This window comes from Salvia hispanica, chromosome 5, assembly GCF_029641045.1.
Source record: "Salvia hispanica isolate PSC_SH4W2 chromosome 5, Shi_PSC_v1, whole genome shotgun sequence".
Lineage (NCBI taxonomy): Eukaryota > Viridiplantae > Streptophyta > Magnoliopsida > Lamiales > Lamiaceae > Salvia > Salvia hispanica.
Window position 1 is genome coordinate 48892258 of NC_142696.1, and position 23452 is coordinate 48915709.

At 39.0% G+C, this 23452-nt stretch overlaps 5 protein-coding genes across 5 annotated transcripts; 3 read left to right on the forward strand and 2 right to left on the reverse strand.

Moving 5' to 3' along the window:
- The first annotated feature begins 2011 nt into the window (after positions 1 to 2011).
- LOC125187873 (protein NRT1/ PTR FAMILY 6.4-like) lies at positions 2012 to 4559 on the forward strand. Its single transcript, XM_048084516.2, has 5 exons — positions 2012 to 2154; positions 2250 to 2361; positions 2495 to 2712; positions 2829 to 3370; positions 3537 to 4559. Exons 1-5 carry the CDS (start codon positions 2152 to 2154, stop codon positions 4402 to 4404), a joined length of 1743 nt encoding a protein of 580 aa, XP_047940473.2. The 5' UTR covers positions 2012 to 2151; the 3' UTR covers positions 4405 to 4559.
- Positions 4560 to 5390: 831 nt separating this feature from the next.
- Positions 5391 to 9747, forward strand: LOC125187594 (condensin complex subunit 2-like). Its single transcript, XM_048084217.2, has 13 exons — positions 5391 to 5706; positions 5781 to 5885; positions 6457 to 6574; positions 6752 to 6825; positions 7159 to 7219; positions 7361 to 7561; positions 7684 to 7970; positions 8065 to 8209; positions 8299 to 8546; positions 8636 to 8666; positions 8872 to 9014; positions 9085 to 9192; positions 9277 to 9747. The coding sequence occupies exons 1-13, from the start codon at positions 5467 to 5469 to the stop codon at positions 9481 to 9483; spliced, it is 1968 nt and encodes a 655-aa protein (XP_047940174.2). The 5' UTR covers positions 5391 to 5466; the 3' UTR covers positions 9484 to 9747.
- A 100-nt stretch (positions 9748 to 9847) lies between these two features.
- On the forward strand, positions 9848 to 10956 carry LOC148926977 (uncharacterized). The gene has a single exon (XM_089059320.1). The coding sequence runs from the start codon at positions 9964 to 9966 to the stop codon at positions 10954 to 10956; it is 993 nt and encodes a 330-aa protein (XP_088915446.1). The 5' UTR covers positions 9848 to 9963.
- Positions 10957 to 11609: 653 nt separating this feature from the next.
- LOC125186897 (chromatin remodeling protein EBS-like) lies at positions 11610 to 14859 on the reverse strand. Its single transcript, XM_048083383.2, has 5 exons — positions 14532 to 14859; positions 13565 to 13907; positions 13404 to 13472; positions 12595 to 12733; positions 11610 to 12083 (listed from the first exon to the last, which is right to left on the reverse strand). Exons 1-5 carry the CDS (start codon positions 14602 to 14604, stop codon positions 12057 to 12059), a joined length of 651 nt encoding a protein of 216 aa, XP_047939340.2. The 5' UTR covers positions 14605 to 14859; the 3' UTR covers positions 11610 to 12056.
- A 2720-nt stretch (positions 14860 to 17579) lies between these two features.
- Positions 17580 to 20875, reverse strand: LOC125189056 (uncharacterized). Its single transcript, XM_048086226.2, has 2 exons — positions 19067 to 20875; positions 17580 to 17999 (listed from the first exon to the last, which is right to left on the reverse strand). Exon 1 carries the CDS (start codon positions 20793 to 20795, stop codon positions 19071 to 19073), a length of 1725 nt encoding a protein of 574 aa, XP_047942183.1. The 5' UTR covers positions 20796 to 20875; the 3' UTR covers positions 17580 to 17999; positions 19067 to 19070.
- Between the last annotated feature and the right edge of the window lie 2577 nt (positions 20876 to 23452).

Genomic DNA, 23452 nt, shown 5'->3' on the forward strand with positions numbered 1-23452 from the left:
AGGAAAAATATCTTACTAGCTATAGTACTATCATTAATATTAAATTTTAATTTGAAATATACTAGTGAATTATTCAAAATTTAAAATATTGGGGTGTGAAATGAAAACGCTATTTATACCAATTACTATATGATGATGGGCTACTTTATTCTTAACTAGAGCCCATTGTTTGTGGCCGTGACCCAACATGAAGCTCCAATGATAGAAAAATCTAACAATAACGTAAGACATAATTTGTGTATAGTATTTAATTTCTAGTCCATATATTTCATATTTGTGTGCTAGTTTCTAACTTGTTCCTTTTTATTTTGTTTCAGATAATCCACAACTCAGCCTAACATTTTGGCAAAAGATCTACATTTACTCATCTATTTTTATTAATCTCCAATTACATTTATTGCCGATTATCGAAAATTTGAACTGACAAAAATAGATTTGAAAAAAAACCATTATCAATAGAAATTTTTTATTTTTTTATCTTGGAGACCCACCAAAGTACGAAAGCCAGGAACTTTCAGAAAACGGATTCCTATTCGAAGAGAGCATAACTGCATGGATAAGCTTACACTAACCCATCAATTTGGGATCCATCCAATCCGAGAAAGCCCATCATTCTTTTTTCAAATCAATCTATTTTTATGTTATTTTGTACTGTTTAAATTATGAATCCTAAAAGTAATACTACTCCTAATATATATGTGGTGTATAATAATAGATTAATTAAAAGTAGAAGTAGTTGTTTAAATCCAACCATATCAAAATAGAGGGGTTGCATATGTCTTTATCCTCTTTTGGAAAAAGGACAAAGAAGCGTATTTAGTACGTGGGAAATGAGTAAAATGTGACAATGACCATAGAATTGTTCCTGCCAAAAGCTTAATGTTCTTGCCCATTCATGGGCATGGGTGGCTTTGGATTTCATCGAACATTTTCTTGCCATATCGATCTAATTCTGATACGATAGTATTTTTCTATTTTAGCCAGTAGTATTTTCTAGATTGAAGTCGTTATTCTTGTCTTAAATTATATAGTCGACATCTGTCTTTCTTGAATACAAGTATACAACAACGGAATATTGTCATTTAAATTGTAATTTTTGGTTAACTTCCGGTGAATCTCACAATTTCCAAATTCTACAAATTAAAACTATTTACTACAATTCGCAATTATCCCAAAACATTAAAGTTCAAAGCTATGGAAATTGCATACTCAATCGAATCTCAAATAGCAAAATCTCATAAATTCAAATGTCAATGACACAAATTAAGGAAAAAAAACCCCTAAAGTATATATATAGAAATGATGGAAATGATGTTGTTTAATGTGTACATAGACAACAACATTTTGAAGAACCGTCGTTTTGTCCATGTACAAAAATTCAGCTTCCACGTCACCGCCAAATTAATCGAAAAATTGTTTTCATGAGACAGGGGTGCGTTATATTGCTAACTATTTAAATTGCTAACTCTGCTAACTCATCAATATAGTGTATTAAAAATGTCAATACGGTGACATCAAAATGTCAACACATAATATCAGCACATTATATTGAAGTTCAACAAAATTATGTGTTGACATTTTAATGTCATCGTGTTGACATTTTTAATACACTGCGTTGATGAGTTAGTAAGTTAGCAACTTGAGAAAGTTAGCAATTGATCACACCCCTCATGAGACATTTGTGAGATATAGAAAATTTGTGGTTTAATTCGCTTGATTTGAAAAGGTTTAGATTGATTAGAAATAGATCAAATGTTATGACTTAAATAACATTTTTGCTTTATTTTCCATTTTATTTACAAATGCCAAGTTTGCATACTGCCTACCAATGCTACAGTTATTTTTTAGCAACCAAACAAAAATAATTAAATAGATAAAGTGAAATCAAAGTTGAGATAAGCTAGTATCTTTTGAATTTTGAAACGTCAATTTTTTGGTTAGTTGTGTAGAATATCAACCACAAAAGAATAACTCCAAAATCCAAATGTGCACAAATAAAACAGTTCCCTTTGCTGTCTAAAATTTGTGGAGAGTTGTCACAGTTATTTCACATTTTGCTGCTTAGTTTCTTCAATCATTCAATTCCAATCCAACTTTATTAGTACTATTCTCTTTGTGCTTATCAATACCATCTCTAACTCTCTCTTTGCAATGGTTAGTAATTAACACTGTCCACATATGCTTTGTGTGTGTAGTGTGTGTAAAAATGGAGAGATTAATGTATAATGTATTGTTTTGCAACTATGCAGGTTTTGGTTGATAGTCATGGCAGCAAAGATGACGGAGCTATGGTCAATTTTCGTGGAAATCCGGTTGATAAATCAAAAACCGGCGGTTGGCTCGCGGCCGGGCTCATTTTAGGTAATCTGTGTACCATGCAATGTGCAGTGACGTAGCTAGGATTTTCGATAAAATTTCCTATTTTTAGAATTTGAGACTATATTCGGTTAATTTGGTCTTAACTTATGAGTGTTGTCCTGCATTTTGAGTTTAGGTACGGAACTCTCCGAGAGGATTTGCGTGATGGGGATATCGATGAACATGGTGACGTACCTCGTTGGAGATTTGCATCTCTCGACCGCAAAATCAGCAAACATCGTTACGAATTTTATGGGAACTCTTAATCTACTAGGCCTTGTTGGCGGCTTTGTCGCTGACGCCAAACTCGGCCGTTACATGACGGTTGCTATTGCGGCATCCGTCACGGCTTTGGTAAGAAAAATCGAACGTACCAAATTACTATGTCCTAATTTGTTAATTACTATGTCCTATATAGGATCATTAAATGTGACATTATATTAATTTTTATTTGAATCATGTATTGATAGGGAGTGACATTGTTGACATTGGCCACCACCATCCCCAGCATGAGGCCTCCTCCCTGCACGGATCCGCGGAGGGATCCGTGCGTGGAGGCCAACGGGAGGCAGCTGGCCATGCTCTACACGGCCCTCTACACGATCGCGTTGGGGGGAGGAGGCATCAAGTCTAATGTCTCCGGCTTCGGATCGGACCAGTTTGACTCGTCTGATCCGAAGGAGGAGAAGGCAATGATATACTTTTTCAATAGATTCTATTTTTGCATTAGCCTCGGGTCCCTTTTCGCGGTCACGGTTTTGGTCTACATTCAAGACAATGTGGGGAGGGGGTGGGGCTATGGGATTTCGGCGGGCACTATGATCATCGCGGTTGGGGTGTTGCTAGCGGGCACGGCTTTGTACCGGTTCAAACGGCCACAGGGAAGCCCCCTGACCGTGATATGGCGCGTCGTCTCCTCTGCTTGGAGGAGGAGACGTTTGCCGTATCCTCCTCAACCCGACATGTTGAATGAGTACTACAATGCCACGGTTCCTCATTCGAATAAACTTAGGTAAATAAATTTATTGTTTTGGTTTCCCCTATTTTACCAAACTCTGACATCACTGATCTGCAACAGTTCAGTGATGTCACTGTAAGTAAAACAGGGGCGTAGAAATGGAAGTATAATTTCAATTTGAGAAAAATATGATTGATTTTTAAAATTGTTGCAATTTTAGGTGCTTGGACAAGGCGTCGGTAATTGAGGGCGACACACCGGTAGACGCGGCCAAAGGAGTCGCTACATCGAAACCCGCAACCGTTACTCAAGTTGAGGAAGTGAAGATGGTGGTAATGCTTCTACCAATTTGGTCCACTTGCATACTCTTTTGGACAGTCTACTCCCAAATGAACACATTCACCATTGAGCAAGCCACATTCATGAACCGGAATCTCGGCGGGTTCGAGATCCCGGCCGGAAGCTTCTCCTTCTTCCTCTTCATCACCATCCTCCTCTTCACGTCCCTCAACGAGAGGGTCCTCGTCCCCCTAGCCCGACGCGTGACCCACACGAAACAAGGCCTATCCTCCCTCCAGAGGGTCGGGATAGGCCTTGTCTTCTCCATATTCGGCATGGGGGCCTCGGCCCTCGTGGAGATGAGGAGGAGGGACGCCTTCATCAGCGACGGCACCAGAATCCGCGCCTTCTGGCTCGTGCCCCAGTTCTTCCTAGTGGGGGCCGGCGAGGCCTTCGCCTACGTGGGCCAGCTCGAATTCTTCATTCGAGAGGCCCCAGAGAGGATGAAGTCCATGAGCACGGGGCTGTTCCTCAGCACCCTGTCCATGGGCTACTTCGTCAGTAGCATGCTCGTCACGCTGGTCGACAGCGCGACGAGCAAGAAGTGGTTGAGGAGTGACCTCAATAGAGGGAAGTTGGATAACTTCTATTGGATGCTTGCACTTTTGGGGGTCTTGAATTTTATGTTGTTTCTTGTGTTTGCAATGAGGCATAGGTATAAGGTGCAGAACTATGTTGTACCTCAGCAGGAGAGTACAAGCACTGATGCAGGCAATATTGCTGCTGAGGTTGCAATTGAAGGAGTTTGATCTTTCATTTTGAAATTAAGTTGGTAAAGATATACACACCATGGAAAAAAAATGTTTTTTCTTATGTAATACACTTTTATTTTGGGATGTGTTTGTGTAATGTAGTGGAAATGTTGCATTTGGATTTTGATCATACAAATAGTAGTATCTGATTAGTATAGTTTTGCAGTTTCTTTTGTTTTTTTATTTTGCCACATCAATCACAATTTTTAGATTTTCACCTATATCCAACTTCATAAAACAGTTACGAACATATAGGAGTAAATAATAATGACTGACTTTTTAAATTTGCTTTTGTCACAATTTATCATTAGTGCCACAAAAATATTTGAGCAATTATTCTTTTATTTCTTTGATGAAAACTTGGAGTACGTGTGTAACGTGCCACCTCACCAAGGTCGTAGCTCTACTTAGACCTGCCCAAGGTTTACCAAATCGAAACCGTGATAATTTATCCGAATGGAAATCGTCGATTTTTGAATCGTGGTTCGGTCCAGGTTCAAATTTTTTCGAACCGAAACCGTGCCGGAACCGCCGGTCCCGGGCAATTCCAAACCGGAGCCGCGAAAAACTGCAGAAAAACCTTGAAACCAAGCCGGAACTGCAAAAAACCGGCGGTTCAAAACCGTGAAAAATCGTCGAAAAACCACCGGTTCGGAACCGAAACCGAAACTGACGGTTTTAGAACCAAAACCGCAACAGCAAAACACCCTCACGATTCGGTTTCGGATTCGGCAATTTCCGAAACCGGTTCTGGAACCGTGGGCACCTCCAGCTCTACTCATATTATTGATGACGTTAATTATGAAATTAAGTAATGAATTTGTGGGATTAAGCATTAATTATAAGCTTATTTTCGTGCTGAGCGTATTATCGTTGGCGCGCATTAAAAATTGTTTCACATATTTTGTGTAATTACCATTATGCCCTTCTTCTTATCCAAATCCCCAAATTTCGAAATTGGTGTTTGGAGGGAAAAAGGAGAATTTCGAAAACCAATCGCAAACACTCTCTCTCTCTCTCCCAAATCTCTGGGAATTCCGCAGCCGTCTGCAGCCTCAGATGGGGGAAATCTCAAGCCCGATTTCGAAGCAAAGAGCTCCATTTTCTCCGATTAAGAGCCCTCTCTTCTCCAACGACGACAAGCTGGAGCGAGCTCAGGCGCGTGCGGCACGCGCCGCCGCAATCCGCCGCAAGCCCACCGTCGTGTCCACCTCCTCCTCTCCTGATACCGAATCCTGCCTCGGGAAAGAGCAGATCCTCGACTTGTTCCACAACTGCATCAAACTCGCCAGCGAAAATGTTCGCTCTTTCTAATTTTGAATTTTCTTCCTTTTTTTGGAACAATTTATCATTTATATGTTCATGGCGCGCAGAAAATCAATCAGAAGAATACTTGGGAGCTTAAATTGATAGATCATCTCTGCGAGATTATTACGGTGGAAGACGATGATGGTGATGCTGAAACCAATTTTCAGAAGGTATTTCGTGTCCCCTTTTTCTGCCCTAGGTGGGAATCTAGTTAGATGTTTGTATTTTGTCTTAAATTGGAATTAATGGCTTTATGAGCTGCATATGTGGAAATATATCTTGATTGGGTAATTCATGACACAAGCATTCAATAACTGGCAGAAGTGAAACGTTTTTTTGAACATTTTGAGAGCTGAAATTTTGTTTAACCAGGTGTTCTGGATTAAAACTTGAGCTAATTAACTTTGAAAACAGGAATAAAAGAGGCATTATTAAGAAAAAGCAGGTCTTTGTCATGATGGTAGAATGTGCATCGCTTTACATTGTAACAAGATTATGCTTACTGAATTGAACTGGTGAAAAGCACGAGAATGTGCATCATTTTGGAATTTTATTTGGTATGACCTATGTCATGCATATGATGAATTAGCCTTGGAGTAATTGCATGATTGTTGGTTGCTGGTGGATATTCCTCATCCATATTAGCAAAAATTACTTTATTCATGAATGTGGGAATGATGTGCCTTTGGATACTTTTTCTTAAGATTATTTGTAAATTTATTTGTAGTAACCCTTCTGTAGGCTAGTTGTACACTTGAAGCTGGGGTTAAGATTTATTCAATGAGAGTAGATTCCGTGCATTCTGAGGCATATAAAGTTCTTGGAGGAATTAATCGAGTTGGGCTAGAAGATGAAAAAGGTCAGGTTTCACATACCTTCGTGATTGGTTTGTTATTTTTCTTTGAATTTTTGTCCTCTTTCAGGTTTTACTACTTCAGTTTAAGGGTGACATGTAGTAGAAAACAACATTTGATACCAAATTCGAATCATTTGGTATATTCTGATTGTGTATGTTTCCTAATATTTATTCATACAGATGGTGCTGTTGAGGATGGCAATGTCACTGCTGGAAAAGGGGAAGATGATGTGAAGAAAGAGCAAGGGAGAAAGGTTAAGTGTCTGTCTTGTAGTATTTTATACTCCTGCAAAGATAGTCCACTTTCGTTTTCCACACCTATGAAGAAATGTATTTGAGGTATTTTTGAAAGGTTTAAGTGGCAAAAAACTTTCCAGACTACACAATTACCTACTAATCAAAAATGAAAATTTTCAACTTCAATTATCATTAAGTAGGGCTATATTTAAAGATTATTTAATGTATCATTGATAAGAAACGGACTGTGATTCTGTAATAGATGGAAAGAGGAATGTAAGTATTTAGTATTTGATCAAATATGTTGTAAATTTAGTAACCTGTGTATTTGGTATTAATTGTCTATGCAGTTGTCACCTTTGTCAACACTGGAGCCATCTTTTGCCGCCATAAATGTAAAAAAATTTGATGGTAAGTTGTATCTCGTGGCATGGTATCTAATAAATTATTAAATATTGGTTGTAATATCTGATGCTATTACTCTCTCTTTTCTGAATGGTATTTGGCGTGTGTTAGTCTACCCGTACCCTTGACTTTATTTTTTTATTTTAGTTGCATTTGCGGTGGATCCGCTCTACCATCAAACATCAGCACAATTTGATGAAGGTGGAGCAAAGGGTCTGTTGCTGAACAATCTTGGAGTTTATGGTAACTGCCAGGTCCTTTTTGATTCATTGGAAGTACCTGGAAAGTGTTCATCTCCCGTGGCTCGAGATGCGGGTGCTGAGATAATTGATCTGTCTTTTGCTAGTGGTAGGTAATGCTGCAGTCTGGATATTCCTGCAAGGATAGATTTGACCTTTTGTGTTTCTTTGAATGCAAATGGCTGGTTTGAACTTGATGCTTGTTGATTATGTTATTTTGAATTTGTTCAGAATGCATTGAGCAGATGGTGTCGGATATGCTCAAGAGTTCTGAAATATCTCCCAGCCTTGGGGCTATCGTAAATCAATTGGAAACAGATGACCCAAGAAATTCTCAATCATTTTCTCCTGGGCATGTTAATGAAAGTCCCGACAGGGATGATGATGTATCTGCCGACACATTTGGGGACTACGGAGCTTGGGATGATGATCATGATGATCAATCAAGCGTGATAGATGAGGAGGCTATTCATAATCACGATACAACGTTCCCAAGCCAGCATGAAGTTCCTTATGCGGTAGATATTTCATTGCTTCAACCTCATCATCGACTTTTTCATGTTTCAACATGTCAGAATGAAAGTTAATGTGACAGCATGAATCATTTTGCAGGGTGACGAACAGTCATATGCTTATGACCCCGATGAGGATGACAGAACTGATGAAGTTGATGGCTATTTGTTTTTAAGTTTGGGATTTTCAACCAAGCAAAATGCTTGGGCAGGTCCCAATCATTGGAAATTCCGGAAATCAAAAGGTCGAATATAGGCTTCACCATGCACCTGAACTGGTTTCTCTTTTTGGCTTGTCTCTTTCTTTGAAATGAAATGCTGACTTCTTCTGCAGAACCTGAGGTTCCAGCTGAGGAATGTGGATCACCAAAGGCGAAGAAAACGAAAACCAAGAAAGCAGATCTGGATATTGATTTTTCAAACAGTATTGACACTGATATTTCGCAATTAATTGCTCCTCCAAAGAATCCCAAGTCCCTATTACTTCCAGCAAATAGAGCACCTTGCAACACAAGACTTCCTGAAGACTGTCACTACCAACCAGAGGATCTCGTGAAGCTGTTTTTGCTACCCCATGTTTTGGTAAACTTACAAGATCTCTCATAGTGCGCTTACCTTTTCCATTAGTAGGGAAGATACAGTAATATCTATTTTGTTGTATTTTGCTGCAGTGCCTCGGAAAGAATAGAAAGAAGAAAACTGGTAAGTTTACTGTTATGCTTTGTTGTGTATTGTTATATAATGCCTTGTTTACTTATTTCTAACAGGGATACATAAGTACTGATATACATGAGAATTACTGTTGGACTACGTATATCAAGTATTATCAACCATAAAACAAAATTATCTGCTTGTTCGTTTCTCTCATCACATGTGGAAGTAGTGAGATACTAATTCTTGTGGTCAGATAATGAAAATCAACAAAGAGATGGGTTTGAAGCAATGCCATCTTGGGATGATGGAGATGATTTCGGTGGCGGCATGGATGATGGACATGGTTATAGTGATGCCGAAGAGCCAACAAGCACCCTTGTTTCTCAACCTCGACAGGTTTGTTGGTCTATCAACATGTCTTAGTCATGCCGTCTTACCTCTCTCTCATATACTTGATTGTACTCAGGTGAGCAAGGTTGAGGTCCAGTATGATAAGACTTCGAAACAAGTAGATGTTCATGCGCTAAAGGAAACACTATGGGGCCATATACAACTGAATCAAAGCCCAGTTGAGGTAACTAATTTAGATTTTATAGACTGTTATTCCACCACAGCTGCAGTAACACAAACTTGTAGTATAACAAACGTGCCGTTTCAGGAAGAGGAACGGAGCAAAGAGCCTATCTCCTTCAAGCAAGTCTTGGCCGATTTCCCAGATAGCTGCAGAGCAGCAGCATCTGTTAAAGACATCTCAACACATTTGTGCTTCATATGCCTTTTACATCTAGCAAACGAGCATGAGCTGCAGATCCTCGGCTCCCCCACCTTGGACGACCTCAACATACACCTCAAACCCCAAAACTAGCTCACACGATTTGACTTTTGAGGTAACCTCTAAGCTCCACCTAGTTAGCGTTGGTGCATTGTGCGCGTTGTGTAGAGTTCTCGTCGTGGGATATTGACGTAACCTCACGGATAACAAGACATATGGGTAGTTTTAGTCTTGTATTATTGTCCATTGAAGACATTATAATTTGATCAGGAGCAAGAGTGTTTGCCTCTGATGTTTGTGTTTTGTTGTGTTATCTAAAAAAAAAGCTTTTTATGTAAGTATAATTTGTGAATGCTCCGTTTCAAATTTCAATCATCTTTCCACTTTTCTTGATTTTTTTTTTTTTTAATAAAAGTATAGAACTCATTTAAATCCTAATCCTTTCTTGAAAAGGATTTTCTTACCGATGTACACGGACATTAATAGTAGATATTGTTTGATTATGTTAATTAATTTACTCGGGTAAATCCTAAATTCTATTCCAAATAGAGTAGGAAATACATTTAATTTCCCATGTACTATATATTAATTAGTGATGATAACATGAAACATTATTCGAAATTAGCAATGGAACCACTCCTTTCCGAAGCTCTCCGATTGGTCCGCGAAGTAAAGTCCGCCTCCGCCGCAGACGGCGGCGAAACCTACGTCGAATTCCTCCGTATCCTGGAGCAATACCGCGGAAGAACCATCGATCCTTCCATCGTCGTTCACTCCGTCCAAACCCTCCTCTCCGGCCAGCCTAACCTCCTCGCCGGCTTCAGCCACTTCACGCCGCCGCGCCTCCATCCCTCCGCCCCGGCCGGGATCACATGCACCGAGTTCCTGAACCGGGTCAATCTCCGGTCCAGCATGGATTTCGTAAACCGGGTCAAGAACCGGCTCAACGGCGGGCGGCGCTACGTCAAGTTCCTCGGCTGCATGCAAGCATGCTCACGTGGCAAAATCGGCCCGGACGCCGTCCGCAAGAAGGCCGCCGGGCTGTTCGGGAGGACGAACAGCGACCTCCACTGCGAGCTTGAGCGCTTCCTCCCCCGGCCCTGCCTGGCCGGGTGGTCGAGGAAGAGGAAGGCCGACCAAATCCAACCCGACCACCGACCGGAAAAGAGATCCGTCACTCCACCGCCACCGGAGTCACCGCAGAAGAAGGATTTTGATGGGGAGAATGAGGTGCGTGAGATTGAAGAGAGGATGGGGTGTTTGGAGGGCGCCCGGAGGAACGCCGGGAAGCTGTACGTGGCGGTGGCCCTGGGGCGGGTGAAGGTGGGGAGGGTTCAGGTGAAGAAGCATTTTACGGAGGCGGATTTGGGCTGCCTGAGGAGGGAGGGGATGGGGGAGGAGTTTCTTGATCGTCTTGGCCGTCAACGAGATCTTTTGGTGAAGCTGTCGGAGATGGAGAGTCGTTTGCTTGAGAAGATGGAGGCGTTGGAGAAGTGTTTGAATGAGGAGAAGAAGGAGGAGGCGTTGGAGAAAGTGGAGATACAAGGTGTTGGTGATATCGAATAAATTTTGTCAATGATCGAATTGTTTGAGATTTCTTTTTTTTTCTTACGATTTCTTTGTTTGTGATTTGTGTGTTGTATGTAGTTTGATTCTAGTATTTGTTACCATCGTAGTTATATTGTTACATTAGTATGTTATGATCTTTTTTAAGATTTCATTGTTGTTTGTATTTGGTTTGATTTTAGGGTTTTAATGTGTTGTATTTTATAAATTATAAACAAAAAATAATGCTTGAGTTGATTACTTATTCATTACGTATAAGTTATAGAAAAAATACTGTAAATTCGGATTTTATTATGTAATTTTAAAAATTATTGATACCAAAAATAATTTATAGTAAAAATCAGAATCAAACTGAATGGATAATACGTATCGTATGATTTATAATCTTACTTTGACTCGATAAAAATATATGGATCTATTGTTATATTATTAATTTTATGATAAAAGTATTTATAATGATTAAATAAAGTAGGTATGAGATTTCCTTACCAAAAATAGGAAAAAAAATTGGGCTTTAGTCTCAACCATCTATTCTAAGTTTAGGAGAAGAGATGACAAAACATTAGTGAACTACAGAAGCTCTTATCTCTCTCACACACAACACAAAGGTAGCATCTATAGTAGGTTTAACAAAAGACTTGACAAAGCAACCAAATTAGAAACATAAGTTATGCACAAACAACTAGATTTTGCAATTATCAACAACAAACTCTAACATAACTCAAGTAAATACAAGGTTCAAAATCTAAAATCTGCAGCAAAAAAACACAGGAGACCCCAAACAGACAAGCACGTCGTTAATGAATAAACACCCTCTGCATCCTAATACATACAACGATGTGTGTGTGTTCTCCGCGCTCCAATTCATGGTCGTGCACGACACAAGGAGGCGGATAGTTAAATATCTTAGTCAGTGCAGACGCGGGAAACAATGAACAGAAGTAGCCAATAGATAGTGAAAGAAAGCCTCGGGCTTTTTTTATGGTTCAGCATCTCTCTGCACTGTACATTTCCATGGTACAACAATAACGCTAGAGCTACTATGTGCTGCTATGCAAGAAAAGAGAACAACCTCGCGATGATGCATCCCGACCAACGTGTCACCTCTTCCTGCGCTTTGGCTCCACCTAGTAATGAAAATCGAAAAAACAAGTGTGGTTAAACTTCAGAAACGAGAAATTTAAAGGCTAATTTGATTGTGCACAAATTGCAAACACGCTGTTTTTGTCGTTGACAGCGAATGGGCACAATCGAGATGGCGTAGGTACATTACCGTACGCAGAAAGATTCATATTTTGCTATGTGTAGTATTTGGTAACTGAAGGAGGCACGGGATCAACTTCATTTGCTAAGAATAAACGGAATATTTGCTAAGGAGCATTTCAAGAGGCTCGTTTTAAGTATCATACTAGCAAGTCTGGTCTCTGAAAGTAGTCAAAATGGTTTTCGAAACACACTATCACTTCTTCAACTGTCGTCTTTTTCAACCTTTCTAGTTAAATACAGTACCACACTAGTCTATTTTTCAGCAATATTCAGCATTGAGAAAATAAATCCGGGTTATCACATGACCATTTTTATATTATAAACGTGTTCGAAAGCCACAATACATAACTTAAACAGAGAAGCATCTGTTACCTTTCCCTCATCATCAGATGAGACCAGGGAAGAGTTCAATGACCTTTTGCCATCATTATCTGATGAACAATCAGAGCATAAGAAATGGTCCAATTTCTTCGCTTCTTCGATGGCCATGCCCATACATGAAGGATGAAACCTTCAAAAGAAGATTTGTTAAAAACTTTAAATTGTCTTCGGTCACATTATTACAAAAGGCAAACTCATAGTTCACCACCCAACACACAGTAACCCTTTATAGCTCATGTCCTCGACATAGGAGGTGTAAACAGATAAACCAAACAATTGCACATCTATATCATCTCCAAATTTAAGTGCTATAAGTTAATCTAACTGCAAAACTTGGATAGCTGCCGAAAAGAAACCAAGGAAATTTATCCATTATTTATCATAACTATAAAGGTGTGGATGAGAATGATCATTGTGCATATGCATTAAATAAAATGAATCATGCATTTCTGTAATATGTTTCCAAACACGCATTTAATTAACGCGTTTTTAAACACATACCATATTTATAAGTCCAAAAAAAGTCTCCCCTACCAAGAATCTATATCCTATTTTTACCTTAATGCAGAAAAAAAACCTAAGAAATCTGAAATTCTTAATTCACAAATCCAGGCACCGAGAATGTTGAAAGATCAAGCGGCTTAATAACTAATCAACAGTAAAACAACTATTTACACAATGCTATTTTAGTGAACTATTAGAATTTTCATAAGATTTGTAGAAGGAAGCAAACATCTAGCGCTTCACTTGCTCATAGAATATAGAAGGAAGCTTGCTCATAGATTATAGAAGTATCGTACCAGTCCTTGCATCCCTCACACTGAACCATGAGATCATCGGGGTTATAAGGCATCTCACATTTGCAATACCTACAAATATGACACAAGCCAGTGAGTTGCTCGAATTGTTATAAAAACTAATATTCACTTTTTTACTGAATCTTCAAATGTTTATCACTCACACAGCCACACGGTCGGGAGTAAACCCTCCAGTTGCAGCCTTGTACTCAAACCTACAAAAGTAATCCTCTGTGCCGACATTCTCAAGCTTCGTGTAGTTCTTGAAGGTATGTACAATGCACTTGCCTTCGATCGTGTGAGCACTCTGCACATCGAAGTGGTCGGACAAGAACAGCTCCTTCGCTCCATGGAACTGCCTGCGACCACCCATGGATTCCTCAGGGCGGTAGTACCACCTGACCCGTACTTTCACATTGTTCCTATGATCAGCTTCGATGTTCTCCACTTTGGCCACGTATGGAGCCTTGTCTGAGTCAGATGGCCTCATCAACACACAATCACCCGCTACAACAACACCCCACATTCTTCAGTCCAACAAACTTCAAGATTTTATCTCGAATGATGCAAGATATGCACACAATGCGCATGTAAAAACTTATATATATCATTATAGGCATGTTGTACCCGGAAATGAACACGACCCAAACAAAAAGACTAGTTTTTTACAAGAAACACGAGTCCAACAATCAGACAATGAGCACAAATCAAACTAAACTCGAGGCATACACATATTAGCTGCACGCCCGCCACATTCAACGCAATGCAATAGCTACGAAAGCACCAAACACACCCCACCACTTCAAGACCAAACCAGCATCCACATAAACAACTGAAATGAAGCTAAAACAAACATCTAGAAAAAAATAAAACTATCAACCAACTCCAACAATAAATTACTACTTCCACATTCCCAAAAAACCAAGGTGGAGCAAAAAATTGACTCTAAATCGTGCTCCACATAACATAAGTCACACACATGAAAACAAACTTCGCAAGAATCATACCCAAAGATCAAATTTTTATGATCAATAGCAGCATAAAATGAACTGGGCAGTTAGCATTGAGCCCCAAAATTCCCCAAAAAAACAGTTACTTAAAAAAATAGCAGCAAGAGTAAAAAATCAATACGTCTAACGACTTTGTTGGTGCCCTTGATATTGTATGAATCAAGATCCTTTTTTCCAGGCTTCGTCTTCGCCATCCCTTCTTTCTCTCAGCTGAGCAGCTCGATTGAGTGACTTCTTTATCTTTTGAGAGATTGGCCAAATTAGAAGATGTAAGGGATTTAGTTTTCACCCAGAGGTGCAGGTGAATTTGGCTTGATTATGCAGAAATTGAGATTGAGAAGCAGAAACCCTAGAAACCAGATTCGAAGAGAGAGAGAGAGAAGGGTTGGGGTGGAGGAATTTGGTGGAAGAACACTGGCTTGGAGTTCAGTCTGCCCCTGGCCGTCCCTTCTTGTTTTTTTTCTTTTTTTTTTCTTCTCATTTTAATTTTTATTTTGATTTTTTTTTTGTGTGGAATTTCACAAACGAGCTGCGGCCTCCGTTCCAAGGAAGATGATCCATTTCTTGGCAGCATGAGATTTTATATACTCACTCCGTCCCCGATTAAGAGTCACATTTTTTTCATTTCGGTCCGTTCCCAATTAAGAGTCACGCTTCATTTTTACCATAAATAGTAAGTAGGTCTCACATTCCACTAACTCAATTCAGTCACATTTTATTATAAAACCAATATATAAATGGGTCACACATTCTACTAACTTTTTCAACCAACTTTTCTTTATATTTCTTAAAACTCGTGCATGATCAAAGTTTGATTCTTAATCGGAAACGGAGGAAGTAGTTTTTTTGTGTGTTAGGTGGAGATAATAAAGTAAGATAGAATAAGTTAGAAATAAAGAAATTTCTATTTTTTAGTAATGTGGCGGGAAAAACTAAAAAGAAAAATAAATCATCTAAATGGAACGGAAGGAGTATAATATTTCTCACACTTTCCTCATATGATTGGACAACTCATCCTCAACTCATATAGTACTACAATATTCTCCCGCCACATCAACATTATATCATTCAGTCTATCATCAATCATCCTCAATTCATATTAGTTTCTACATCACTATCTCTATAATTGATTTAATTGTTGGTATTTACTATTATAAAATAGTAAAAATGAAATAAATTGAAGCCAAATGTATTTCATTAAAAAAAATTCTATAGTCCTAGAAAAATATCGTCTTGGGAGAAGTGCCACAGCGATAGTTCTTTCACATCGTTTATACTCTGGCCGCTGGTCATCGTCCGAGGTTGTTCTTGTAGATGCCATGGAATATAGCAATGTCAGCCTTCATCCGATCCCAATGTTTGCGGAGCTAGTCTCGTTGTGGGCCTTTGCCCAGTCAGACTTCACTGAGGTTTGCCAAAATGTTAGAGGGGTGTATAATGGGATTGTGGGTATTGGACCTAAGCTGGTCTGAATGGATGGGCAACTAAGCAGGGCTTGCAGGCTTGAGGTTTGCCAAAATGTTAAAGTATTGGGCCTATGAAATGACCACAGAAAGCCCAAATACTGATTTTAGTTGAATACAAGTAACAATAGTTTGTTGGAAATATTATAAACATGCTTCATAGAAACCTTCTTATAGCTGATTAAATTTTCAGACTTGACTTGATAATTAGTAATTTTCAAATTTATAAACAATATACGTGTATAATGATTTGTCTACAATCCATATAATTCAAAACCGGCATTATGACTAGTCATCCCTTAATGGAATGCAGGTGAAAATAAAAATATTTTAGATCGTTTGGAATTGTCACAAAGTAAGAGTATCTCCACTGGCGGACGTCTCAGTAGGACGTCGCGGAAGTCCGACCGAATGTCCGTCATTGTAAAGGAAAAGGTCGGACACTGACGTCCCGTGAGGACGTCGGATATCCGCGCGACGGGCGAACGGACGTCCGCCATTGTGGCGAGGGTCGGACGTCCGACTCAATTTTTTTTTTAAAAAAAACTCTATAAATACGGCTCGTTGAACTTCATTTCATTCACGCCACTTGTGTTGACAAGTTTCTCTCTCTAATCTATAAATACGCGGAGGGTTGTATTTCTCGACTTATTATGATTATGTAATTTTTAACTTAATTATGTTTTTTTTAAGTATTATGTAATTTTTTCTAATGAAGTATTCGAATTTCCCGTATTCCGTGTCGACATTTTAGTTTCGTAAATTTTAATTCCGTAAATTGAATAATTGTGAATTTAATTTTATTGCGGTAAGTCCTAGTGGAAAGTCCTAGTGATGTGACAGTGGAATGGGAAGTCCTAGTGATAACGTGACAGGAAGTTTTTGTGGGAAGTCCTAGTGGGAAGTCCGTCACCGGAGACGTTCTAAAATACCTTCCGACCCCATTAGACCGCCATTGTGTGTTTTGAAGGATAACTATAAAATTAATTATAACAATATTTAAAAAGGGCATCAATAAATACTTTAGAAGAAAACTTTATACTTTCACAATTCAACACGTCTTTATTGTGTAAAAGTTGATTTTTTCCAAAGTCAAAACAATCTTCTCCCCTTTTATATATTGATATAAATAGCAATAAAGATATAAAGCAGAAAAGCATAGTATAAAGCCAATATACCAATATACTGAACGAAAAAAAAAAGTTAACACTACCAAACTTTATTAATCTTTAAGCTGTCACGCATTTTTTTAAATGACGAGTATAATTCACAACCGCTATCGCCATCAACTCTTATTTTAGAAAAAAAAATGTTCTGAAATATAAAATTCCCATAGATATACTACGAGTATTTATTTTATTTTATACATTTATGTAGTGTAGTAAACTAATGACCAAAGATTATTAATTTTATAAAGTGGAGAGAAATTATGAAAAATAATACTCCCTCCGTCCCAGATAATTCGTCCTAGTTTTCCATTTCGGTCCGTCCCATAATTTGTCTCATTTCATTTTTACTATTTTGGGTATTGGAACTCATATTCCACTAATTCATTCATACTCACATTTTATTATAAAACTAATAGATAAAGGTAGGACTCACATTACACTAACTTTTTCAACACACTTTTCATTACAATTCTTAAAATCCGTGTCTGGTCAAATGACCCGAATTATCCGGGATGCAGGGAGTACTAGTATTAGTAATAAAATACAATCTGCTCACTCAAAATACATTGAAAACAAAACGTTATATGTTATTACAAGAGAAAAAAAAAAACAAAACAAAACAAGGATACTACTAAAAAAACGCATCCATGCTATACTATAGAACATAAATTACACCAAACTTCTGTTTTTTTTCTTTCACAATCAACTTTCCTATAATAAACAGTATTACACTACCATGAGCTAAGAGTTTCAGGGTTATACCAACTGCTGGCTGTGTGTCCAATCCTTCGTTGTAGGCAGCTCGTCGACATCAAGGCGTTTGTCGACCAACGTCCTGCCAAAGCCACGACGGACGAAAAGACTCGGGGGTCACATGATTTATTCACACAAGATAGGGAGAGGAAGAAAATGTGATGGAGAATCCCTTTTGGACCATTCTGTCTGGCAGGGAAACACCTACCAAGAAACACATCCATTATGATCAAATTGATACTCTTCTACCAAACGGAACAAGATTTGATTCATACAGTTGGAATTTGGACTGTTTCAGTCCTCTCCACATGACATTAATACAGTATAATTTTCGATGGTGGCCCATCTCTTCCAACTAATGTGTGGATGTATTTATTGTTAATAAAGAACAACTAGTTGCTGCTTTCTTACTATCAATGAAATCACATTTGCTTGTGTAAAGTATAGTGCCCCCTTTCCCTTTAAGCCCTATAGAGATGTGAGATGTTTTTTTCACCAAGTTCGACTCTCGGAAACGCCCTACAAGCCTCGTGAAAGGTAAAGCTGATATGCGAATCACATTTGCATATGTAGAGTGTAGAGCCCTTTTATCCCTTTTGAGATGTGAGGTATTTTTTTACCTAGTTCGACTCTCAATAACGCCCTACCACGCCTCGTGAAGGATAAAGATGGCATGTCTACATATATTCACTTAATGCTGGTTCTAAAATTATCAAATTACAAGATAGATATTTTTGCCCCCACCAAGATATTTTGTGGCTGGATGGTTATTGAGGGAGAATTAGGTGGCAAGTTGATACTATACCTAATAATCTCTTAGCCCTTTTGAGATGTGAGGTGTTTTTTACCTATTTCGACTCTCACATACGCCCTACCACGCCTTGTGTAAGATAAAGATGGTAGTATGTGGTGTTGTATGACACACAATAGCAATTACAGGGGCAGTGCCAGCCTTTGGCTAGGACCGGAATATATGTATTCACTAAATGCTCCTTCTCAAATTGATGACGGAGAATTAGGTGGCAAGTTGATTCATACCTAAGCATCTCTTATCTGTATTCATATTCTTTTACACAACCAATTCTTGCTATGAACTATAAACAATCATATTCATCCGTACCTAATAAAACAGTTATTCAAAAATAGGGACTAATCTACAGTTTTCAACATATATGATATACCAATGATTGATCACACTCTCTAATCCAGAAAAGATAATGCTTTAAACTCAGAGAACAAAAAAAACAAGCAAATCAAGAAGGAATCATTACCTAATTAGTCCCTCCACGTTCTTGAAAACAAACTAGTTAGCCTGTTCCCGGAGAGTCTCTGCAATGCCTTTTTGGCACCGACTACATCCATCTCAACCAACCTCTGCAAATGGCCGTGGACACCAGCTGCCACGAGCCTCTTCCGACAGCCATGGCTCCCTCCAGCCATTATAGCTGCCACCACCGACACAGGGGACTTCTTTGAAAGCACCTCAAACCGAGGATCCAGCATCTGTGCCAGCCTCATTAGACTCTTCTCATCCCTCACCAACTCCTTCCTATTCGGTTTCACAGATAACAACGAGGTCAGGGCCTTGGCTGCGACCTCCTGCACTCCATCAGGCTTCACGGCCTCCATTAACCGCACTAATGAACCCATACAACCAGCAATCACAATCTTGTTACGATCACTAATCGATAATTTAGCAAGCAATGAAGCTGCAATGTGCTGCAACCTAATGTTTTTCCCAAGCTTAATCAGATCAGCTAGCTGTACTATGAACATAGTTGATTCAGATAATACGCGATTGCTCATTTCATCATCGGAAAACGAGTAAATCGCGCGTAGAACGTGTTCTACAGTTTCAGCAACGGGGCATTCGTGAAATAACTGCACCAATTTCTGCAAACCTTTCTCCTGCAGCAGTAATTTGCGGATTTTCTCGCTTGTGGAAGCGAGAATCGATATGCAATTCGCTGATTTTCCTTGCGCAGATGCGTTTCCTGAAACAAGCAAGTCGATTAGAACAGGAACAGCGCCTTCTTCCGCTAACGCAGCTCGGATATCTTCAACCACGGAAACGTTCCTGATCGCGCCAACGGCGTACGATTGAGCGATGAGAGAGCCAGATTTGCAGAGCTCGATCAGTACAGGAACGCCGCCGTAGGCGGAAATCGCCCAGGCGTTGTCGTGGTCGGCGGTGATGAACTCGACGGCCATCGCCGCCCTCTCCTTCACCTGCACCGAGCTGCACTCGATTATCCTGAGCAGAGGACCTAAAGCCCCTTCCTCGAACACGCATTTCCGCGGCAAATCGCCGGCGGCGACGAGCAGCGACACGGCGTGGACCGCCAGCTCCCTGACGGAGTCGTCGCCGCTCGAATCGAGCAGCGATGTGAGGCATCTCATGTCTCCTTCCCTCGCGACGACCATCGCCGACTTGCTATCTTCGATCAGCAGCTGGATCAGCGAATCCAGCGCCTTCAGCTTGAATTCCAGGCCTCCGATCTGGAGCCGCGCGAAGAGGTCTCGCACGAAAAACGTCAGCTCCTCCTTCGAGGAGGCGGAATTAGGGCGGGAGAGGACAATGGCGGTGGAGTGGTGGAGGACGCCGGAGCGGAGGAGGAGCTCCAGGTCGTTGATCTGCTTCGACAGCCACCCCGTCGCCATGTCGAGGTCGGATTGCATCAGCAGCTTGCCGCGGCCGGCGGCCTCGCCGCGGCAGTGGTGGCAGAGGATCTCGGTGCGGCGGAGGGTGGAGAGGAGCGCGGGGAGGAGCGTCGGGAGGAGCGGATTGTCCGACCAGTGCGGAGAGTCGCGGATTTCGGCGGCGAGGGTTTGGACGGCGCCGAGCTTCGAGCGGAGGACCTGCCACCGCGCGGCGAAGGAGGTGACGGAGAGAGTGGAGGGGAGGAGGTCGGCGAGGAGCGACGAGATTTGGCGGAGAGCCTCCGCGGTTGGCGGTGGCGCCGCCGTGGATTGCGGTGGCGGGGCGGTGGCGGGAGGCATTTCTTTTTCTTTTTTTAATTAATTTTTTGCTTATTAATTTTGTGCTTTTGTGATGTTTACGAGTGTGATTGAGTATTATATTATGCTCGAAAAAGTCAGGAAATGCATGTGAAATAATAGAAGGGGGAAGGGTGGTGGGCGCCGCCGCAGTGTGTGTAGTGTGTGTGAAAGAGAGTGGTGGTAAAAATGGTCAAAAGAGGAAGACGAATTTATTGTCACATTAAATTTAATTTACATATAAACCTTCCCAAATTTTGTCGATAGGGCACGAGTTTTAAGAAATATAATCAAAAATAGATTGAAAAACTTGGTACTGGTCGATATAGATCCTACTAGGTATTAATTTTATAATAAAATGAGAATGATTAGTGGAATATGGGGTTCACAGCCACAAATGATAAAAAGTGAAATGAGAATGATTAGTGGAATATGGGGTCTACAATCACAAATGATAAAAAAGTGAAATGCGGCAAATTTTATAGGATCAAAAGAAATAAGAAAATGAGACAAAATTTCAGGAACGTAGGAAATATTAATATGTGAAATTATGACTGACAATTTTTGGCACGACACGAATCCGCACGAAACTAATGGATATGTGTCAAAGCTTATTGGGTTCGTGTCCTTATCGTGCGACACGATAAGGACACGAAAACTTCGTGTCGTATTCGTGTCGTGTTACACGTTAAGAAATAATATTAATATATTATTATAATATTATTATTATTTTAAAATTTAAAATTAAAATTTAAAATTTAATATTAGAAATAATATTTATATATTATAATAATATTATTATAGTGTTGTTATTGTGTCGTGTCATATATGTGTTGTTATCGTGTCGTGTTGACTCGAAGTGGTTCGTGTCGTGTTGACTCGAAGTGGTTCGTGTCGTGTTCGTGTCTGAGGATAGCGGATCGTGTTCGTGTTTAGAGTTTTCTTAACGGGTAGTGTTCGTGTTTGTTGTTATCGTGTCGTGCGTTATCGTGTCGACACGATAACGACACAACATGCACGATTTGTCTATCCTTATCCTTACGTGAAATGCGTGAAATAAGAATATAGTTATACTTAAGTGATACTCAAGGATATAGTTATATACACCAATCTATACAGCTGTTTCTGGTTACGAATTTATATATAAAAAATTATACTACCATTAAATAAATTTGTGATGCGAATTATAATAAATAAAATATTGTGTGAATGGCGTAAAATACAAATAAACTTATATTTAAGTGCTAATTTATAGCATACTAACTGCAAGGAGATTAGATGATACACCAATCTATACAGCTGTTTTTAGTACGAGTTTCTGTAGAAAATTTTATACCATTAAATAAATTTGTGATACGAATTTTAATAAAAAAATGTGAATTGCGTAAAATACAAATATACTTATATTTTAAGTGCTAATTTGTAGTGATACGAAGGAGATTAGATACTTCATCCATATAGCTTTATGACACCATCAAACAAATCTGTCATGTGAATTTTTATCTAGAGATTGGTATTACAAGTAAGGAAATTATCTCTAACTTAATTATAATATTAGTAATGATTAGAGAAAGTAGTGATAATGAAACTAGGTAATAGTGTATAAAAAAATGGAAAAAAATATTTTTTTATATTTTATCCATTTTTTCTTTAAAATTTATGTTGTTCACCGACACTTTTTTCGTTCATACAAGGAGTATATGTTTTACCGAGAATAAATGAGTGGTTTGAGGATCAATTGAAGTTTCAATAAACATTTATTTATTTTATGTAATCGTAATCGAAGGTAGAAGCCAGGTCCTAACGATTTTCGAATGGAATTCTTTGTCCTAAAATTAGAAGATGACCTATTATTTGTTTCTCAAAATAAGCTATAGTCAAGAATAATACTTACGGTAGTACTTTTCTTTAATTTACAAATTTTAAAAAAATATATATATCAGCAAAGATTGATAAAATTTGTGCTCCCTAGTACTAGAATAAAACTGAAAAGTGGAAAATTGAAAAGTGGAATAATTTGATAAAATCTAATAAATGGAGATAGATACAATCATTAACTTTTTTGTTCTCAAAATTCCTCATTAAATTTTTAACAACATTCCAAACTCTAGTCTAATCTTTACAAGCGATGTTCCTATTGAGCATATTATTATTAATATTATAGATATTTTATTATGGATTAAGATAGTAGAATGCATTAAATGAGTTGAAATGTTAAATGTGAAAATTCTAAGCACTTGGCCTACCACATCTTATTCAATGGTCTTTTTCAATTCATTTTATAAACTTGACTTTGAGGTCATCCTAAGACTTAGGTGAAAACAACATTTGGGTTGAAATAGTATTATTTTTCAACTATGACCCTAACTATATTAACTATATTTCATACTACATTCAATTTTATGTCACATTATTACTGTTTCTGAACCCTATGCTTGTCCTATCAAGATACACTATATCTATATGTACTTGTTAGTTACATAGTTCCTTTTGTAAATGTGACTCTTTCACAGTCCCTATTGCTTCATGTGACCGTTTGTTAGGGAAATTTGTCCACAAATTCTAAGGGCATCCACGATCGGGGGCGGACTATATGACGCCCTAAACCCCGCCCTATGTACTGTCACATCAACATTTTATCCTCCGCCCCTTCCACCTGT

Excerpts from the sequence above, each read along its gene's own strand:
- LOC125187594 (XM_048084217.2), top strand. The coding sequence starts at position 5,467 with ATGGGGGAAATCTCAAGCCCGATTTCGAAGCAAAGAGCTCCATTTTCT. Across the intron at positions 6,575-6,751 it reads TGGGCTAGAAGATGAAAAAG|ATGGTGCTGTTGAGGATGGC; the intron begins GTCAGGTTTCAC and ends TTATTCATACAG. Across the intron at positions 7,562-7,683 it reads TGATCTGTCTTTTGCTAGTG|AATGCATTGAGCAGATGGTG; the intron begins GTAGGTAATGCT and ends GAATTTGTTCAG.
- LOC125189056 (XM_048086226.2), bottom strand. The coding sequence starts at position 20,795 with ATGCCTCCCGCCACCGCCCCGCCACCGCAATCCACGGCGGCGCCACCG.
- LOC125186897 (XM_048083383.2), bottom strand. The coding sequence starts at position 14,604 with ATGGCGAAGACGAAGCCTGGAAAAAAGGATCTTGATTCATACAATATC. Across the intron at positions 13,908-14,531 it reads CACCAACAAAGTCGTTAGAC|CGGGTGATTGTGTGTTGATG; the intron begins GTATTGATTTTT and ends GTGTTGTTGTAG. Across the intron at positions 12,084-12,594 it reads CATCTGATGATGAGGGAAAG|GTGGAGCCAAAGCGCAGGAA; the intron begins GTAACAGATGCT and ends TTTCATTACTAG.
- LOC148926977 (XM_089059320.1), top strand. The coding sequence starts at position 9,964 with ATGTACTATATATTAATTAGTGATGATAACATGAAACATTATTCGAAA.
- LOC125187873 (XM_048084516.2), top strand. Across the intron at positions 2,713-2,828 it reads CGGCATCCGTCACGGCTTTG|GGAGTGACATTGTTGACATT; the intron begins GTAAGAAAAATC and ends ATGTATTGATAG. Across the intron at positions 3,371-3,536 it reads CCTCATTCGAATAAACTTAG|GTGCTTGGACAAGGCGTCGG; the intron begins GTAAATAAATTT and ends TTGCAATTTTAG.